Source organism: Odontesthes bonariensis, chromosome 4 (genome assembly GCF_027942865.1).
Source record: "Odontesthes bonariensis isolate fOdoBon6 chromosome 4, fOdoBon6.hap1, whole genome shotgun sequence".
In the NCBI taxonomy this organism is placed as follows: domain Eukaryota; kingdom Metazoa; phylum Chordata; class Actinopteri; order Atheriniformes; family Atherinopsidae; genus Odontesthes; species Odontesthes bonariensis.
Window position 1 is genome coordinate 41,942,250 of NC_134509.1, and position 17,906 is coordinate 41,960,155.

The 17,906-nt window shown below is 43.0% G+C and overlaps 1 protein-coding gene across 1 annotated transcript in view; it reads left to right on the top strand.

Annotated features, from left to right (window-relative positions):
* The window catches only part of LOC142379108 (glycine receptor subunit beta-like), a 72,425-nt gene that overhangs the window by 16,584 nt on the left and 37,935 nt on the right, over positions 1 to 17,906 (top strand). Inside the window, exons 3-4 of the mRNA XM_075464232.1 lie at positions 9,443 to 9,549; positions 12,121 to 12,188. Coding sequence (XP_075320347.1) covers positions 9,443 to 9,549; positions 12,121 to 12,188 — 175 coding nt within the window. The remainder of the gene's footprint in view (positions 1 to 9,442; positions 9,550 to 12,120; positions 12,189 to 17,906) is intronic.

The following is a 17,906-nucleotide window of genomic DNA, read 5'->3' on the forward strand; positions in this document are numbered from 1 at the left end:
CACTTCGTTCCCAAACTGCAGGTTTACTTGAGGTTCCCAGAGTTTCTAAAAGTAGAATGGGAGGCAGAGCCTTCAGTTATCAGGCCCCTCTCTTGTGGAATAAGCTGCCAGTAAATGTCCGGGAAGCAGACACCCTTTCCACTTTTAAGACCAGGCTTAAAACTTTCCTTTTTTATAAAGCTTATAGTTAGGTCTGTTGAATCTGATAGTGTGTCTGCTAGTGTGTCTTGTCCTGCCTCCACCTCTGGCACCCTCTATACTTTCATTACCCCCTACCCGAACCAGGGTTTGCATCCCCACCCCGCTGTGACTGGTGTGCAGTTGGTGAGAGTGAGTTGTATGCCTTTGTTTTTGCTGGTATTTTTAGTGATTATAGGACTGTTTAGGTGAATTTGTCTGCTGTATCTACTAGTGTGTCTTGTCCTGCCTCCACCTCTGGCACCTTTTATACTTTCATTACCCCCTACCCGAACCAGGGTTTGAATCCCATTCCCGCTTATCTTACCTCTTTTATTTCTCCCCCTACCCGAACCAGGGTTTGCATCCCCACCCCGCTGTGACTGGTGTGCAGTTGGTGAGAGGCTGAGGTAGCTTGTGGCTGTAAAAAGATGGTTGTTGTGGTGTGAAGAGCAGATCTATATAGGGAGTATAGGGAATTACTCACTGAGTCTGGTCCTTTATTTATTTATTTATTTATTTTTTCGTTAGCACAAGTTTCTTGTGTTTACCTTGAATAGGGATGGCTCAGGTAATCCTGAAACATCCCATAGTTAAGCTGCTATAGGCCTAGACTGCTGGGGGGCCTCATCTGTCACACCTTTCCTCACTTTACTCTCTTTATGTATATGTAACATTATTGTGGTCATTAACTCGTGTTTCCCTGTTCCAACAGATATCCTTTGAATGGTGTTACAGTGCCGCCGCCGCGGCCCCCCCCCCTTTCTGTCTTCTCAAACCCCAGCTGGTCGAGGCGGATGGCCACCCTTCCTGAGTCTGGTTCTGCCAGAGGTTTCTTCCTGTTAAAAGGGAGTCGTTTCTCTCCACAGTCGCCTCAGGCACGCTCAGGCCGGGAGATTGGACCGAAAAACAAAAAGTTTTCAGTGCAATCTGTTGGTTTTCTTAGCTAGGAAATTGTTTTTGAATTGGCTCTATATGAACGAATTGGGATTATTTTATGAATTATGATTATTATTAATTAATTGAATTCCAATTGGCTTGAATTGGACTTACTATCTAAGTGCCTTGAGATGACATTTGTTGTATTTGGCGCTATATAAATAAAAATGAATTGAATTGAATAATGGCTGTAATCTAACCAGGACATGTACACCTGCCATACTGTTTACTGTATTTTGTACTGTATTTATTTATTGATTTCTTTTGTTGTGTATTTTATATAACCCTATTCTTTTAACGTTAGCTCCTCCTCCCCCTTCCCTTTATCGAGCCTCTGCTCTTTCAATTCAATTCAATTCATTTTTATTTATATAGCGCCAAATACAACAAATGTCATCTCAAGGCACTTAGATAGTAAGTCCAATTCAAGCCAATTGGAATTCAATTAATTAATAATAATCATAATTCATAAAATAATCCAATTCGTTCATATAGAGCCAATTCAAAAACAATTTCCTAGCTAAGAAAACCAACAGATTGCACTGAAAACTTTTTGTTTTTCGGTCCAATCTCCCGGCCTGAGCGTGCCTGAGGCGACTGTGGAGAGAAACGACTCCCTTTTAACAGGAAGAAACCTCTGGCAGAACCAGACTCAGGAAGGGTGGCCATCCGCCTCGACCAGCTGGGGTTTGAGAAGACAGAAAGGGGGGGAGGGGGCCGCCGCCGCGGCGGCACTGTAACACCATTCAAAGGATATTTGTTGGAACAGGGAAACACGAGTTAATGACCACAATAATATCACATATACATAAAGAGAGTAAAGTGAGGAAAGGTGTGACAGATGAGGCCCCCCAGCAGGCTGGGCCTATAGCAGCTTAACTATGGGATGTTTCAGGATTACCTGAGCCATCCCTATTCAAGGTAAACACAAGAAACTTGTGCTAACGAAAAAATAAATAAATAAATAAATAAAGGACCAGACTCGGTGAGTAATTCCCTATACTCCCTATATAGATCTGCTCCTCACACCACAACAACCATCTTTTTACAGCCACAAGCTACCTCAGCCTCTCACCAACTGCACACCAGTCACAGCGGGGTGGGGATGCAAACCCTGGTTCGGGTAGGGGGAGAAATAAAAGAGGTAAGATAAGCGGGAATGGGATTCAAACCCTGGTTCGGGTAGGGGGTAATGAAAGTATAGAAGGTGCCAGAGGCGGAGGCAGGACAAGACACACTAGTAGATACAGCAGACAAATTCACCTAAACAGTCCTATATTCACTAAAAATACCAGCAAAAACAAAGCCATACAACTCACTCTCACCAACTGCACACCAGTCACAGCGGGGTGGGGATGCAAACCCTGGTTCAGGTAGGGGGAGAAATAAAAGAGGTAAGATAGGCGGGAATGGGATTCAGACCCTGGTTCGGGTAGGGGGTAATGAAAGTATAGAGGGTGCCAGAGTGCAGGTGCAGGCTGCTATTGAAAATAAGAATTTCTGTTCTTAATTGCTTGCCTGGTTAAATAAAGGTAAATAAATAATAATAAAAAAAATGTTAATGGCTTAAATCTAACCAGGAATGTACGCCTTGCATTCACACATAAGTACCCTAGCCAACCCAGAACTGGTTTGTTCACTTTGCAGCCCCCAACACCCAACACAATAACCTGCTACAGTATGTGTCGTTGGGCTAAAATCAAATGACAACTAAATACCTAAACATAAGCTTTAGCATACATCAAAACATTGGAAACGTTTGTGCACATTGAACATCTCGTTAATCTAGTGTTTACAAAACAAGTCGCAGTTAATTACGTTGTCATTTTGGTCAAGAAGTGTCTAAATGCAATGTAATTACAACACACTAAAATGCATGACAAGAACCTTACCTTTGCCAGTACAGCGCTGTTATCATCACCAGAGCCACCTGGAGGCTTGTAGATGGCCAAGTCCTGCACCCAGCCACAGCAGAAAGTCTCGTACGATTCCAAAGATTTGTGACTTTTAAACTCCTGCATAGTGTAGTAACTTACACCAAAGACAAGATAATTGACTATGTCCATATATGTGCACGGAGGTAACTGGTCCAGGTCTCTGTGCCATTCTGCTGCAGGGAGCTCGTAAGGATCAATATTTTGGATGCTGGACAGTTTCTCCAAATACCGCTGCTTTGTGTTTGTAATAAGCTTGTCCCTGTAAGGTCCCTTTTCTTTCGCCTTATCTCTCTCCATTGCTTTGCTTTCTTTCTTTCTTTTGTATTCGTCTCTGCCCTGCCGAAATGACAAATGCGGGAGGATATCCGTTAAGTTAATGGCGTTGCCCCTGGCAACCAATAGATTCTTCTGCCAACATGGCCGACCGGCCGACCGGAGTCACGTGACTCCTCATTCTCAATACATTTAAAAGTTTGATAGCAGACAGCATCTAAAGTGCTAATGCTTGGAAACAGTCAATATGACACAATGTTAAGGCTAAAAGTGCCACAATGTACCTAGAAATAGTTAAACAGTATTAGATCGATGTATTGTCCGAAACAACATGATCGGGATTAAGTTTAGATCATAATAAGTGCAAGAACAAGTGTAGAAAGTTGGCATAAGTGTTAACAATGCTAACCGGACCCATTAAAACACAGGGAGCGGCTAATACTAAGCTAAGATGCAAACAAATGCAAGCTTACCAATTCCACGCGTTTTGTTAAACCAACACTCCTATTGAGAATGAGGAGTCACGTGACTCCGGTCGGCCGGTCGGCCATGTTGGCAGAAGAATCTATTGGTTGCCAGGGGCAACGCCATTAACTTAACGGATATCTTCCCGTATTTGTCATTTCGGCAGGGCAGAGACTAATACAAAAGAAAGAAAGAAAGCAAAGCAATGCAGAGAGATAAGGCGAAAGAAAAGGGACCTTACAGGGACAAGCTTATTACAAGCGCAAAGCAGCGGTATTTGGAGAAACTGTCCAGCATCCAAAATATTGATCCTTACGAGCTCCCTGCAGCAGGTCAGACACCTGCTCTCCCTGATGCTGCATCCATTTAGGAAACCTAAAATAACGTATTTCGTTGTTCCTATGTTTCCCAAACGTATTGTGTGAGGTACTGGAACAGTTCTTCACACAGCATTGATTTCCAGGCATGTTCTTGCAATTCCGCACTGTTTAAACTTACTGATTTAAAAACACACGCGTACAATGTAAACGAACGGAGAGAACGGCGTTTTCTCGCTAGCATTCTGCCAACATGGCGGATAGGGGCGGGGCTCTGTACTATGACGACAACTCCTCATTCTCAATACAGCACTTTGGGACATGGTAGCTCGGCTCCTACGATTAGGTAATGCATAGTATAAGAGATCAGTGCTCAATAAAGGCGAAGAACAAAGTAAAACAAGTTAATAGCCGTACCTGCAGCAAACAAATCAAGGCTTCTCTCGTATTTCCCGGCACTTCCTGACTGACGGTAATATAGCCAGCTAATTGGCTGGCTACGGTCACGTGACCGGTACGCAGAGCACGGGGGAAAATAAAGATTGTGTAGACAGGATGAATGACTCGGTTGAAAAATATAATTGAGTAAAATGATATATACTACAGATTTTTACCTGTGTTACAAACTCCTGGATTTTTTTTTGAGAAAGCAGGTTTTCGAGACTTGGGCTGTGAACACATTACACATCTGGGATGAGGCGAGGAGTGTACAGCGTGCTGCGGTGCTGGACATTTTTGGCATGGAGCCGGAAAAAGTAGCCGCGCTGTACATTTCCGTCTTTTGCTGTCAATGTTGAAATTATGAAAGCCGAAGACAATTACTCTCGGTCCCCCTCCCGCTGACATGTTGATGCGTATCTGATATGAGAGGGCGGGTCTCTTCAATAAACACATAAGGTACGAGAGTGCATGACTGATTGACAGGGTAGCGATCCAATCATGACGCCGTTCTCAGCCTGCGTTCCTACCGGGTAATCAATATTGTTTTTTAAATTAATTTATTAATTTCATATTCAAACTGAAAACATGAACTGAATAACACTCAAATAATTCAAGTCATCTTGTCTCAAGTCAAGTCAAGTCCCGAGTCTTTAACTTTCAAGTCCGAGTCAAGTCTCAAGTCATCAAAACAGAGACTCGAGTCGACTCGAGTCCAAGTCACAGTGACTCCAGTCCCCATCTCTGCCTGAAGGACATCTTCAAGAGCTGCCATGCCTGTGTTTTCCGCTTCTGCTCTGCCTTTGGAGCTCTCATACCTGCCAGTCCCACCCTCCCTTTGGATCCTTTTGGTTCCTACTGGGAACCCTTGCCTTTCTGCTCTGCCTTTGTTCAATGGGCTGAGCTGTTAGCCTGGGTTCTCCTGTTGCTGGGGTTTCTGACTTTTTTGCCCTTCTCCTGACTTCTGTCACCAACCTGGCTAAGTTTGAACTTTTGGAATGTCAGTTTCTAACCCTTTCTAACCCTAACCCTCATGCAACAACCATTCGTACGCACAGATTTGTTCTTAAAGCAATACAATGTAACTTCTCAAAAAGCCCACTATGGAGCTCCCCCTACAGGCTTGGAGGTAATGTACGGTTACACTGTCGTAAATACGACACCCTTTCGCTTTCACTTTTCACGTTTGTTGACGAACCGGCGAGGAGTCAGAAGGTGCAAGCTATGTCGACCGAGAAGGTAAGAGTAATCAAATGTACCTGGGAGCGTGAGAGGGCTCTATTTGTTTTTGCGGTAGGTGTGCCAGAAAGCAAGTCGAAGTACTTCCGCTCAGCTCCCGGCCGGTCCAGCAAAGTTACATAGCGCAGTTTTTCCAACTCAGACCCCCGAAGGGCATAGGAGACAGGCCAATCGTAATATTAAAACTCATTCTAGCCGCACAATTTTTTTCAAGCTGTTATTTTAAGGTAGAAATGTTACATAGTATTGCTTTAAGTCGTGCGTACGAGTGATCTAAGAGAATTTGCGCATTCACCAATCTTTTCGTATTTTACGTTTTCTTTTGGGTACTAACAGAATTTATGAGTGATCCAGAGCTGTCGTAGGAGTTTCCAAAAATAGTCCGCTGTCATTCCAATCAAGTTTGCTTGACTAATGGATTGTATATTTAATTACTTTGAAGCAATCATAAATAAATATATACATTATACCCCATAATGATGCTGACATTATTCTGTTTGACTTAAATTATGCACTAATTGAAAGTTAATCTGACTCTGTATATAACAAGGTCAATGGGAAGCGTAACCAGCGGCTGTCTTGCTACTTTTGGATGCCTTAAGGCTGATTCATACTCGGCGCAAACGCGCAACTGTTCTGGCTCGAGAACCATTAATGACGTCATCGAAAGCACCAGCCCCTTCACAGTTCCTTCAGCTCATAAGCGCAGTTTGCGCCGAGAATGCGTCACATTTGCAGTTCTCTCCAGACCAGAGAGCGTCACTGTTGAGGAAACAAGCTGAAAAGCATACAAAGAAAGCATACACAATGCCACCTGTGGTGTCACGTCAGCAGAGGCTGGCACATCTGATGCGGAATGAATTTACTCTGGGTGTAGAACTGTATATGTATCTCAGAGCTAAGCGGCTGCGGCAAAAACAGAAGAGATGGTGGATTGTTCGTCCTTTGCAACAAGACGAACTTTGTCAAACGTTGTCCCAGTGTAACTTCATAGACGTGTCGTACAGATGTTTGTAGAGGCGCATCCTCTCGGTCACCGCGGTCTCTGCAGTGTTCATTTTTTCTTTTTCTTGGTCAGCTGTTTCCGGTGGAGCGCGCGCGAAGTCAGAAAAAAAGTTGTGTGCGCGACATTGCGACGCGCAAGGATTTTTTAGCTTGCGAAGGGGGGCGTGGCGGAATTTTGGGACACGTGACCGTTTGCGCCATTTGCGACCAGCTAGTATGAGCGAGGTTGCGCCGAGTATGAATCAGCCTTTAGCGCGTCAGGCTCTTGGAAGAGAGCGTGTGTTCCGAGACCGTGTAGATATCCTTGTGGAGACAGACATATGGCTGACATCGCAATTTAGATTGCCAACAACTGTGCTGCTGCAAATATGCAGCTTGCTAGAGCCACAACTCCAGAGAGAAACATGCGATCAAACCCAATTCCACCCAGCAATGGACTGCACACATATACGCATCAAAGCTGTTGTGGAGCGCACTATTGGTGAGCTGCAGGCCAGGTGGGGGTGTCTCGATACAGCGAGGGGCAAACTGCTCTATAGCCCAGAGAAGGCATGCCAGATTTAGACAATATTGCCATGAACGAGGGTCTCCACCTGAACCAGCCCAGACAGACCAGAAGGTGTGGTGCCAGAAGACCCCCCTCATGGACCGCCCCATCAAAGAGCCATCATGATGAGGCAACAACTGATTGCACGGCTTTAGTTACAGTCATCGAGTCCATTTTTAAGCCATTTTCATATCAAACCGTTTCTTCTTTATTTCGGTGACATTACGGACTACAGGTGACACAGAATTAACAGCACTCGTAATAACTTCCCATTTCTTGGCTTTAGCAGGTCCCGTAATTCCACTGCTGACACTGCTAAAAATGACAGATTTTCCTTTCTGGATCTCTGAAAGCAGAACTTCAGTCTCAGAGCCCCTAAAGTTGTTCTTTTTGTGCCTTGATGCCATTCTCATGACTCAACACTCAACACTTCCTGGCACAGGAGAGAGGAAGCACAGCCTTATATGGTATAATTTAGTGCGTGGAGTATGCAAATCTACTATCCTCATGCACGTGCACTTAAATACGCACGGGTGGCATTCATAATTTACGCAGTTCGTTTACACACTTTTTCCGAAGTTAAGAGCGTTTGTTGAATCTGACGTGGCGTGTTCGTACGAGACCTTCTTACGAAAAAAGTGAGAGAAATTTAGAATAAAAATTTTAAAATGTTATTGCATGAGGCCCATTGTGTGGAGACTGTTTTAGCCAGATAGCATGTTCTAATTTGGCCTAGGTAGAAGGCTGGAACACTGAATACTGAACCCCTACCTCAGTTGTTATCTGAGTGCATGTAAGAAAACTGCAGTGCTTTCAGTGGGACTTAAAGCTGCAGTCGGCAGGTTTTCAAAATTGCGAGTCTAAAGTCGGAAAATTCGAACTGATACAACTTTCAGGTCCCTCCCCCAACCTCTAACAAGCTCCGAATCGCCCCCCAAACCCCTCCCCCTCTGTGGACGAGGTTGTGCACGTGAGTTCACACCAGTGTGAGCGCACACAAGCTGGGGCAGACTCACCCTCAGCAGCGTGTGCACAAGCTGTGATTGACAGGTAGGATTCCTCCACCCTAACTTGATTGGTTAAAAACAGCCGGGAGCGCTCGGTTTTTGCAAGCATGATTACAGGCTTCAGAGGGAGCTACAGATTTCGTTATTTTTTCTAAACAGCCTATTTAATATTCTACTTCCAGAATCCCATGACAGTTCAAGCTAATATGACTAAAAAAAAGTTGCCGACCGCAGCTTTAAATAAGTTGCTTCCACTGCGTTTATTGAAGTAGTTCATCCGCTGACTGCTACACTTCTGATTATATTTACAGGTATGATCATTCAAAGATCATTGAATTACCAGAAAATCTTTATTTTGCCACCTTTCTCTCATTCGTTTTCAAGTCAGCTGCTGTGCTCTAATCCTTTGTGTCTCTCAGTGAAAATAATCAATGCACTACATTTGCAGCATTTTGAGAAATACAACACTTTCAATTTATTTTTATTTTTCCCCACAGTGTTTTAGATTTTGAAATAAATCACTTCATTGAATTAAGTAATACTTTTTCAAAACGTGAGCAATTATTTCACAGCATAAATAATCAACATATTAGTCATTAGAAAGAAAAGAAAAGTCCTTATGAACAGTTTTTGCTGCTGGCAGAAATGACCTCCTGTATCTCCCTGTGTTACAGCGAAGATGAAGCCTCACACTGATCGCACTTCATTGTTTCAACATAATGTCATGAACTGGATGCTCAGGGTTGTTCTTCCTATTGGTCAGCGTGTGCAGCATTCAGCTGCAGAGCAGTCCCCAGCACAGAGCCAGCCTTCTTTATTTCTCTGAGTCTGGCTCTGAGGCTGCTGCCCAGCAGATGCTGCAGAGCAGATTCAGACTCGGAGAAGATGTGAAACATCTTGGTGCAGACGCTGAAGGATCTGAGCTTCCTGAAGAAGTCTGTTCTGTCCCATCTTGAAGGCAGTCTGTGTTGCATTTCCAGTCCAGTGTGCTGTCCAAGTAAACATAGACAACTCAACGGTCTCACAGACTGTGGTTTGTTTGCCAGGTAATCTATTGTGTGTATTAATCATAAACATTGTTTTCTATTATTTTCACAGGCAATTGTCAGCAGAAGATTTGGCTCAAGTTCCACCGAACTCTACATCCAACATTTTGAATCGTCTGATGGTCAGTTATGACCCAAGAATAAGGCCTAACTTTCAAGGTAATGCTGCCGTTTAAAAAGATAACACACAGGATTATTTTGCTCATGTACAAAACTCGGAAAGTTGGAAGGTTTTCAAAAAGCAACAAAAACTCAAATCTGTGTGTTGTCATTTAATTTGAACTTTTATTCAACAAACACAAGTCTAAAGAAATGATTGTCAAATTCTTCTGTATTTACAATAGAAACAAATCTAGAATTTCATGCAACAACACACTTGAAAAACTGTTAGAAAGGCAAAGAAAGGCAGAAAAGTTCCTTGAATCGAACCCTAACTTTTTTTGGAAGGGGCATCCACCAAAGGTCTAGACTTTCCGAGCAAGGATGGATTTTGACTCACCACTTTGTGCCAAACTTCATCAGTTTTGATTGATTTGATTTGAGAGAATCATCAAGTCATTTAAAATAAAAAATGTCTTTGTGGAAATATGCAAAAACTATGATCTTTCAACATGAATAGAACAGAGAGACACAGACCTACAGAAAAACTGCTGACTATGATGTTTTCTCAGGGGAGTGGACAAGGGAAGCCAGGCCTCGTCTATTTTTCTCTGGCTGTCCGTTTTGCTAAAAAAGACTTTATTTAACATTAGAATATTTATTTTTTACTGTTGCTCCCATTTCCCCCATTCGTCACCACAAAATGAGTAAAACAGCACCCTATGCAGTCAACCTGCGGTGAGACACTACATTCCACTCTTTCTAGGCCATAGTCTTCTCAGTCAGGAGGCTTAGGCCACTTGGTATCTCTTAATGGAAAAAAAAAGAATGATCAACCAGTCATATTTAGCTACTTTCATGTCACTATCAAAGTGTGGCCACTTGGACTACCCAAGTGTATTTCACATCCCTACATTGATGTAACATAAAGTCAGAAAATTAAATTAGTAGACTGAGGATTTAATCACAGCAGAAAGGACAAGATGGGGAATTTACTCATATAATTATTATGGAGTTTGTGGGAACAGATGACGTTTGGGTGTCTGACCCCATTATCAAATACTACAGAAATGCATGATGTTGTCCAACTTCATGTGACTTGTACAGTCTGGAAAACAACATGCTCTGTTTGCTCTGTTAACACAAAGAGTACCCTGCTCCATATTGTTAGTCGTCTTTTTCTGGCCAAGCCAACATTAAATCATGAGAGGAAAACATTGGGCCTCATGCAAGAACATTTTCGTATTTTTATTCTAAATTTCTCTCACTTTTTTCGTACGAAGGTCTCGTATGTAAGTCTCGGTGTATGGGAATCTGATGTACCATGGGTGATAAACTGATGAGAGCTTTGATGACCAAGGGGAGCGCACGACTCACAGAGGACTGGGACACACCAGATCTGTCTCCAATCTCCCTCTGAAAGGTTCCAGTGGCCAAAAATCCAAGTGTGGTGAGGGCCTGGACGTGTGGTGGAATTGGGTTTGATCGGCGTGTTTCTCTCTGGAGTTGTGGCTCTAGCAAGCTGCATATTTTCAGCAGCGCAGTCCTTGGCAATCTAAATCGTGATGTCAGCCATTCGTCTGTCTCCACATGGGTATCTACATGCTCTCGGAACACACGCTCTCTTCCAAGAGCCTGACGCGCTAAGGCATCCAAAAGTAGCAAGTCAGCCGCTGGTTACGCTTCCCATTAACCTTGTTATATACAGATTCAAATTAACCTTCAATTAGTGCATAATTTAAGTCAAACAGAATTATGGGGTATAATGTATATATTTATTTATGTTTGCTTCAAAGTAATTAAATATACAATCCATTAGTCAAGCAAACTTGATTGGAATAACAGTTAACTTTAGGAAACTCCTACGACAGGTCTGGATCACTCGTAAATTCTGTTCGTACCTGAAAGAAAACGTAAAATACGAAAAGATTGGTGAATGTGCAAATTCTCTTAAATCACTCGTACGGACGATTTAAGAACAAATCTGTGCGTAGGAACGGTTGCTGCATGAGGCCCAATGTCCTTTTTAGTGCCTCCTTAAGAACAAATAGCACAGACTGTGCAAAGAGGTTGAGGGAAGTGATCTGGATAGGTGCCCAACTCAAGCAAGAGACTCATGCTTAAGTCCAACCTTGGGACTGCTATTTTTTGCTTCCTTTTTTTTTCTGTATCTATTTTACTTCTCATCTTAGCGCTACTTGTTAGTAACGCATGTTAAAAAGTGAAGCTCCCCTGTGGATTCACAACCAACACAGGAAACTCCTTACCAAGCGTTGGCATTTGAAGAGTTTGGAGTTGGTAAGGATTGGCTGGGAACAAGGTGTTAACAATTTTTATTTTACCATGACAAATTCATGAATGGCCTGAATTGTGGACAAAACATTTTATATTCTGTTAGACTGCAGCAAACAAATACAGAGGCTCAATACAAAAGATTTATCCCAAAAGCAGATGCCACCTTAAGTCACAGCAGACATGTTCAGAACATTAGAAATCAAGGTGCATTGGTGTACTTCCTTTAAGTTGTAAGTGTTACTTTAGGAGACCAATAACAATCCTTTAAAAAGATTTTCTTTGTTTTATTTTCCTGAATCTTTGACATATTGCTTTATGTGTGTATCTTTGCTTTAGGTATCCCAGTTGAGTCCAGGGTGAACATCTTCATTAACAGCTTTGGATCCATACAGGAGACAACCATGGTGACACACACAGAATAAGCATACTTTATGCCCTTTTTGTTTTTTCTTTGCTCTGAAATTCTAGCTACTGGTAAATTCTAAGATACAGTATTTGTGCTTTCATAATTTAACTCACCAAACACTTTCATAATTATTAATAGTAGCAATGAACCATGAGAAATTAAACCTGCAATATTTGAAATAGGAGCAGCTGTATGGAGCTCTGAGATGTTCAAAGTAGATAATTAAGACGGAATGACAACTATAACCATGCACAGTAACAGACTCTCCTCTATTGATTTCCAATTGATTGTTTATGAACAGCTTCCATCCGTCTGATCCTCTTTCATCGTAATGCCAGTGATTTTTTTTTTTTCCATCCCGGACCACACTTCTCTCATGCTGTTCTGTTGGAGCTTGCTGTTTTCTGTCCACCTTCTTGCTGTTTTTGAACAGTCCTAAATAACTTCCTATTTTCCTCCCAGAAGGCTTTCTTCTTGTTGTTCAGTAGCTCATTAAGGTCATTGATAATCCAGGGCTTATTATTGGGGAAACACCTCACTGTCTTTGTTGAAATTACATTCTATACATGAACACATAAAAGTTTTATACTATACAATTAGTTGTAGTCTGGATATAATCTCTGTTGATCACAAAGCACATCCATCTGTGGCATCAAAGTACCCATTCAGAATAGTTTTGAGCGTCCTATGACCACCTCTTCCCAGTCTGTTTGGTCACAGGTTGCTGCTGAAGAATGGGTGTGTAGGAAGTGAAGAGATTGTGGTCTGAAGTCAAGGAAAAGCTTTATGCATAAAATAAAATATGGAAATAAAATAATAAAATAGAATAAGTTGGAAGACTGGAAGACTGAAATAAAATAAGTTGGAAATGTTATTTTTTGAATATTTGAAAAATCAGCTGAATATGAACAGCTACCAAAGTGGTACAAATGAAGTCTTTGAGCAGATAACACGGACAGTTCACAGTAATCAAATCACAACTAACAATTCTGTGTCCAGGCCACAGAAATGTTTCTCCAACAGTATTACACCATCTGCTGTTAACCAGCCCCCTCCTTCCTCTTTCTGCTCCATCGAATGTATCCATTTGAATTGAGTCTAAAAGTCAGGTACGGGGTGTTGGAGTCAGAAATGTGGTCCTTTTATTCATTAGCCCTACATCTACTACATCTCCTCCTCTACTTGTCAGGGATTTGATGTCTTGCTTATGGCAACAGTGGGGCTTTGGATAGTACAATCAAGTAAACAATCTCCAATTTGGCATAATTACCCAGCAAAACAAATGTTAACAACAAATGTGTCATACTTATTAGCAGAAATATTTTATGCTGCACAATATCAATACCAGCTTCAAAAACCAGCTTCAACTGCGGTAGAAAAGCATGACGCTTCGGTGGGAGCTGTAAACAAATCCTTTCAAATCTTAACTACTTCAGCATACTTTCAGCTAGAGACACCATTCAAATTTTAAAATGTTCATAAGACATTCAGCTATAACCAAATGTTTCATCTTTTAAAAATATTTGGCCAATTTTGAAATATGACAGTTTAAAAATATGAAAATTAAGTTCTTCAAATCCTTATCTTCAAATCCTTTCAAATCCTTCAAATCCTTTCAAATCGTAACTACTTCAGCATACTTTCAGCTAGAGACACCATTCAAATTTTAAAATGTTCATAAGACATTCAGCTATTACCAAATGTTTCATCTTTTAAAAATATTTGGCCAATTTTGAAATATGACAGTTTAAAAAATATGAAAATTAAGTTCCTTCTTCGATTTTAGAGTGAGACATTCAGCAGTGCGAAATGTTTCAACTTTTCAAACAAATTACTATAACTTTCATACAGTTTAACTGAGAGAAACAAATTATACCTTAAAATGTAGGAAAACTTGTCCTCTTTCAGCCAATGTAACTCCTAAAGAGCTCACATGGACAGATTTTGAACTATGAGCCTTTAAGCTTGAACAAAATCTCAAATTCTGACGAAATCTGCCATTTTTGAGTCCTCAAAATCAGCTTCAAGTGTTTTCAAACTACTTCGATTTAAATATAGTTCACTCCACAGATGTAAAACTACTTTGCTAACTTCCTCTAAGCCTTCTGCTTCTAATGGTGTTAAAATAATTTTTGTAGCTGTTCAACTTTTCTCACAAGACGTGTTAGAAGACAGTCTGCGCCTCAGATTTGTCCCGCGGCTGCAGCAGCTTCGCTCTGTGTCTGTCTGTGTAGTCTTTAAATAGGTTATATGCACTTCCAGTGTAATAGAATGAAATTGCCTAATGGTAACACTAACGGTGCGTTCACACCAGACGCGGTCGGGCGACGCGATTACATACAAAGTCAATGCAAAGACGCGGATTCGAGCCGGCGGCGAGATGAGGCGCGGTGGGGCGGCACGGTGAGGCAGTGCGGTGATGCGGTGGCCGCCGCGCGAGTTCAAAAAATCCAACTTTGGCGAAATATTCGCGCCAGACAGCCTATCAGCGTTGAGATTCTGGACGACAGTGACGTGGAGACAGATGGACAGGCGCTCCGCAGCTGAAATGGAGTCGTGTCTGTGGCATGCAGATGGGACTGCAAATGGAAATTAGCTTCTAAGCTACAATCTGGTGCAGGTCATCTCTTTACTTTGTAATTAATGTACTTTGCACATGGTCCCTGACTGAATAAAATAAAAAAATTAAATCACCGCCTTCTCCAGGAGTTCCGTCTGGATGACGGCCGCCTCCAGCGGCACCCCAGGCCCACCAGGACCCAGCCCGACGACCCGCTTGGGAGGACCGGCGCCCCGATCTCTCGGCAGGACACCAACCACAGGCGCCCCGCAGCTGAAACGGAGCCGCGGCCCAGCTGCGGAGTGCCTGCAGCCGGCGTCCCGCCGAGAGATCGCGGCACCGATTCTCCCGAGCAGGCCACCAAACTGGGTCCCGGCGAGCCCGAAACACCGCTGGAAGCGGCCGCCACTGGAGGATCGGTGCCGTGATCTCTCGGCGGGACGCCGGCTGCAGGTGCTCCGCAGCTGGGCCGCGGCTCCGTTTCAGCTGCGGGGCGCCTGTGGTTGGTGTCCTGCCGAGAGATCGCGGCGCCGGTCCTCCCGAGCGGGTCGTCGGGCTGGGTCCTGGTGGGCCTGGGGTGCCGCTGGAGGCGGCCGTCATCCAGACGGAACTCATGGAGAAGGCGGTGAAATTATCCGAGCTGAATGCACCACCGGATGATGTCACTGACGGCGTGTGCGTTTCAGACGAATCTCGGACTGCCACAGCAGGTAAAAGGACGCGATGGTACTTATATCAGCCATGGATAGCCCCTTGAGCTACTCGTTTTTTACTTGCGCGAAAGAGGCGATTGAGGCGATTGAATTTAATTTACACCTGCGGCAACGATCGCGCGAGTAAGGCGGTGCAAATATTCGCACCGCGTTTGGTGTGAACGCACCGTAACGCCGTTCATAAGACATTCAGCTATTACCAAATGGTTCAGCTTTTAAAAATATTCGGCCAATTTTGAAATATGACAGTTTAAAATATAGCTGCAAGCAGCAATGTGGGGGTCCTAGCAGATGGCACAATTGGGAAGGCTTGGGCTGCTCAGGAATGCATCGTGAGTCCATGCACCAAGTTTGGCATCGATACATCAATGCATCATAGAGATACGGCCAAATATCCCATTTACTCGTTGGCATGGAGTTTGATTGGCTGCCGCGGTTACACGGAAGTGAAATAAAAAAATCCACATAATAACTTATGTGCGGCTTGGTCTGAAGATTCTATGTGCCAAGTTTCGTGGAGATTGGACAATCTTAGTGGCCTGAAATGCGTTTTGAAGGTTTTTGATTAAATTCAAAATGGCGGACAATCCAAGATGGCGCAAATGACGTCATTAAGTGTGTTGACCTCGTCTATATCCAGGGATTCTAGTGATACTTCATTTGTGAAATGTGGACCAAGGGGTCCAAAGATATGAGCAAAAATGCATCTTTGCTACATATAGCGCCACCTATAGGCCGAACGTCACCAAACTTCTTGGGCCTCTTACCTTAGCAGTCTTGAGTCTGTGTTATAAGTGTGACGTCATAATATCAAATGGTTGCCAAGATATGGCCTCACTTCCGGTTTGGGGGCGTCAACCTCGAGTTTGATTGGCTTTTATGGAAAAATGGAAGCCTAATTAAAAATTCCACACGATAACTTTTGTGCGGCTTGGTCTTAAGAGTCTATGTGCCAAGTTTCGTGATAATTGGACAATCTCTGTGACCTGAAATGCTTTTTTAAGCTTTTTGATAAAATTCAAAATGGCGGAAAATCTAAGTATACGCAAATTAACGTCATAGGGTGCATTGGACTCGTCATGATCCAAGGATTCCAAGGATGCCTCATTTGTGAAATTTGGACCATGGAGTCCAAAGTTATTAGGCTTAATAGACTTTGAACTTTGACGTGTTGGTGGCGCTAGAGAGTAAGATCTTGGGGCATGAAAATTCTTGATATTGGCTTTGGCACTTAGCTGATTACGTGTGCCAAATTTCACAACTTTTTACCATAGCGTTCATGGGGCTGCCATAGACTTCAATTGCAGCAGAAACGGATTAATAAATATAGCTGCAAGCAGCGATGTGGGGGTCCTAGCAGAGTGGCACAATAGGGAAGGCTTGGGCCGCTCAGGAAGGCGTCGTGAGTCCATGCACCAAGTTTGGCATCGATACATCAATGCATCGCAGAGATACGGCCAAATGTCCCATTTGCTCGTTGGCATGGAGTTTGATTGGCTGCCGCGGTTACACGGAAGTGAAATAAAAAAATCCACATAATAACTTATGTGCGGCTTGGTCTGAAGATTCTATGTGCCAAGTCTCGTGGAGATTGGACAATCTTAGTGGCCTGAAATGCGTTTTGAAGGTTTTTGATTAAATTCAAAATGGCGGACAATCCAAGATGGCGCAGATGACGTCATGATGTGCATTGACCTAAGCTGCATCCAGGGATTCCATTGGTACCTCATTTGTGATATTTGGACCAAGGGGTCCAAAGATATGAGCAAAAATGCATTTTTGCTACATACAGCGCCACCTATAGGCCGAACGTCACCAAACTTCTTGGGCCTCTTACCTTTCCAGTCTTGAGTCTGTGTTATAAGTTTGACGTCATGATATCAAATGGTTGCCAAGATATGACCTCACTTCCGGTTTGGGGGCGTCAACCTCGAGTTTGATTGGCTTTTATGGAAAAATGGAAGCCTAATTAAAAATTCCACACGATAACTTTTGTGCGGCTTGGTCTTAAGAGTCTATGTGCCAAGTTTCGTGAAAATTGGACAATCTCTGTGACCTGAAATGCTTTTTTAAGCTTTTTGATAAAATTCAAAATGGCGGAAAATCTAAGTATACGCAAATTGACGTCATAGGGTGCGTTGGACTCGTCATGATCCAAGGATTCCAATGATGTCTTGTTTTTGAAATTTGGGCCAAGTATTCAAAAGTTATTAGGCTGAATGCACTTTGAACTTTGACGTGTTGGTGGCGCTAGAGAGCAAGGTCTTGGGCCATGAAAATTCTTGAGTTTGCTTTTGGCACTTGGCTGATTAAGTGTGCCAAATTTCACAACTTTTTACCATAGCGTTCATGGGGCTGCCATAGACTTCAATTGCAGCAGAAAGTAGAGGAATAAATATAGCTGCAAGCAGCGATGTGGGGGTCCTAGCAGGACGCCACAATA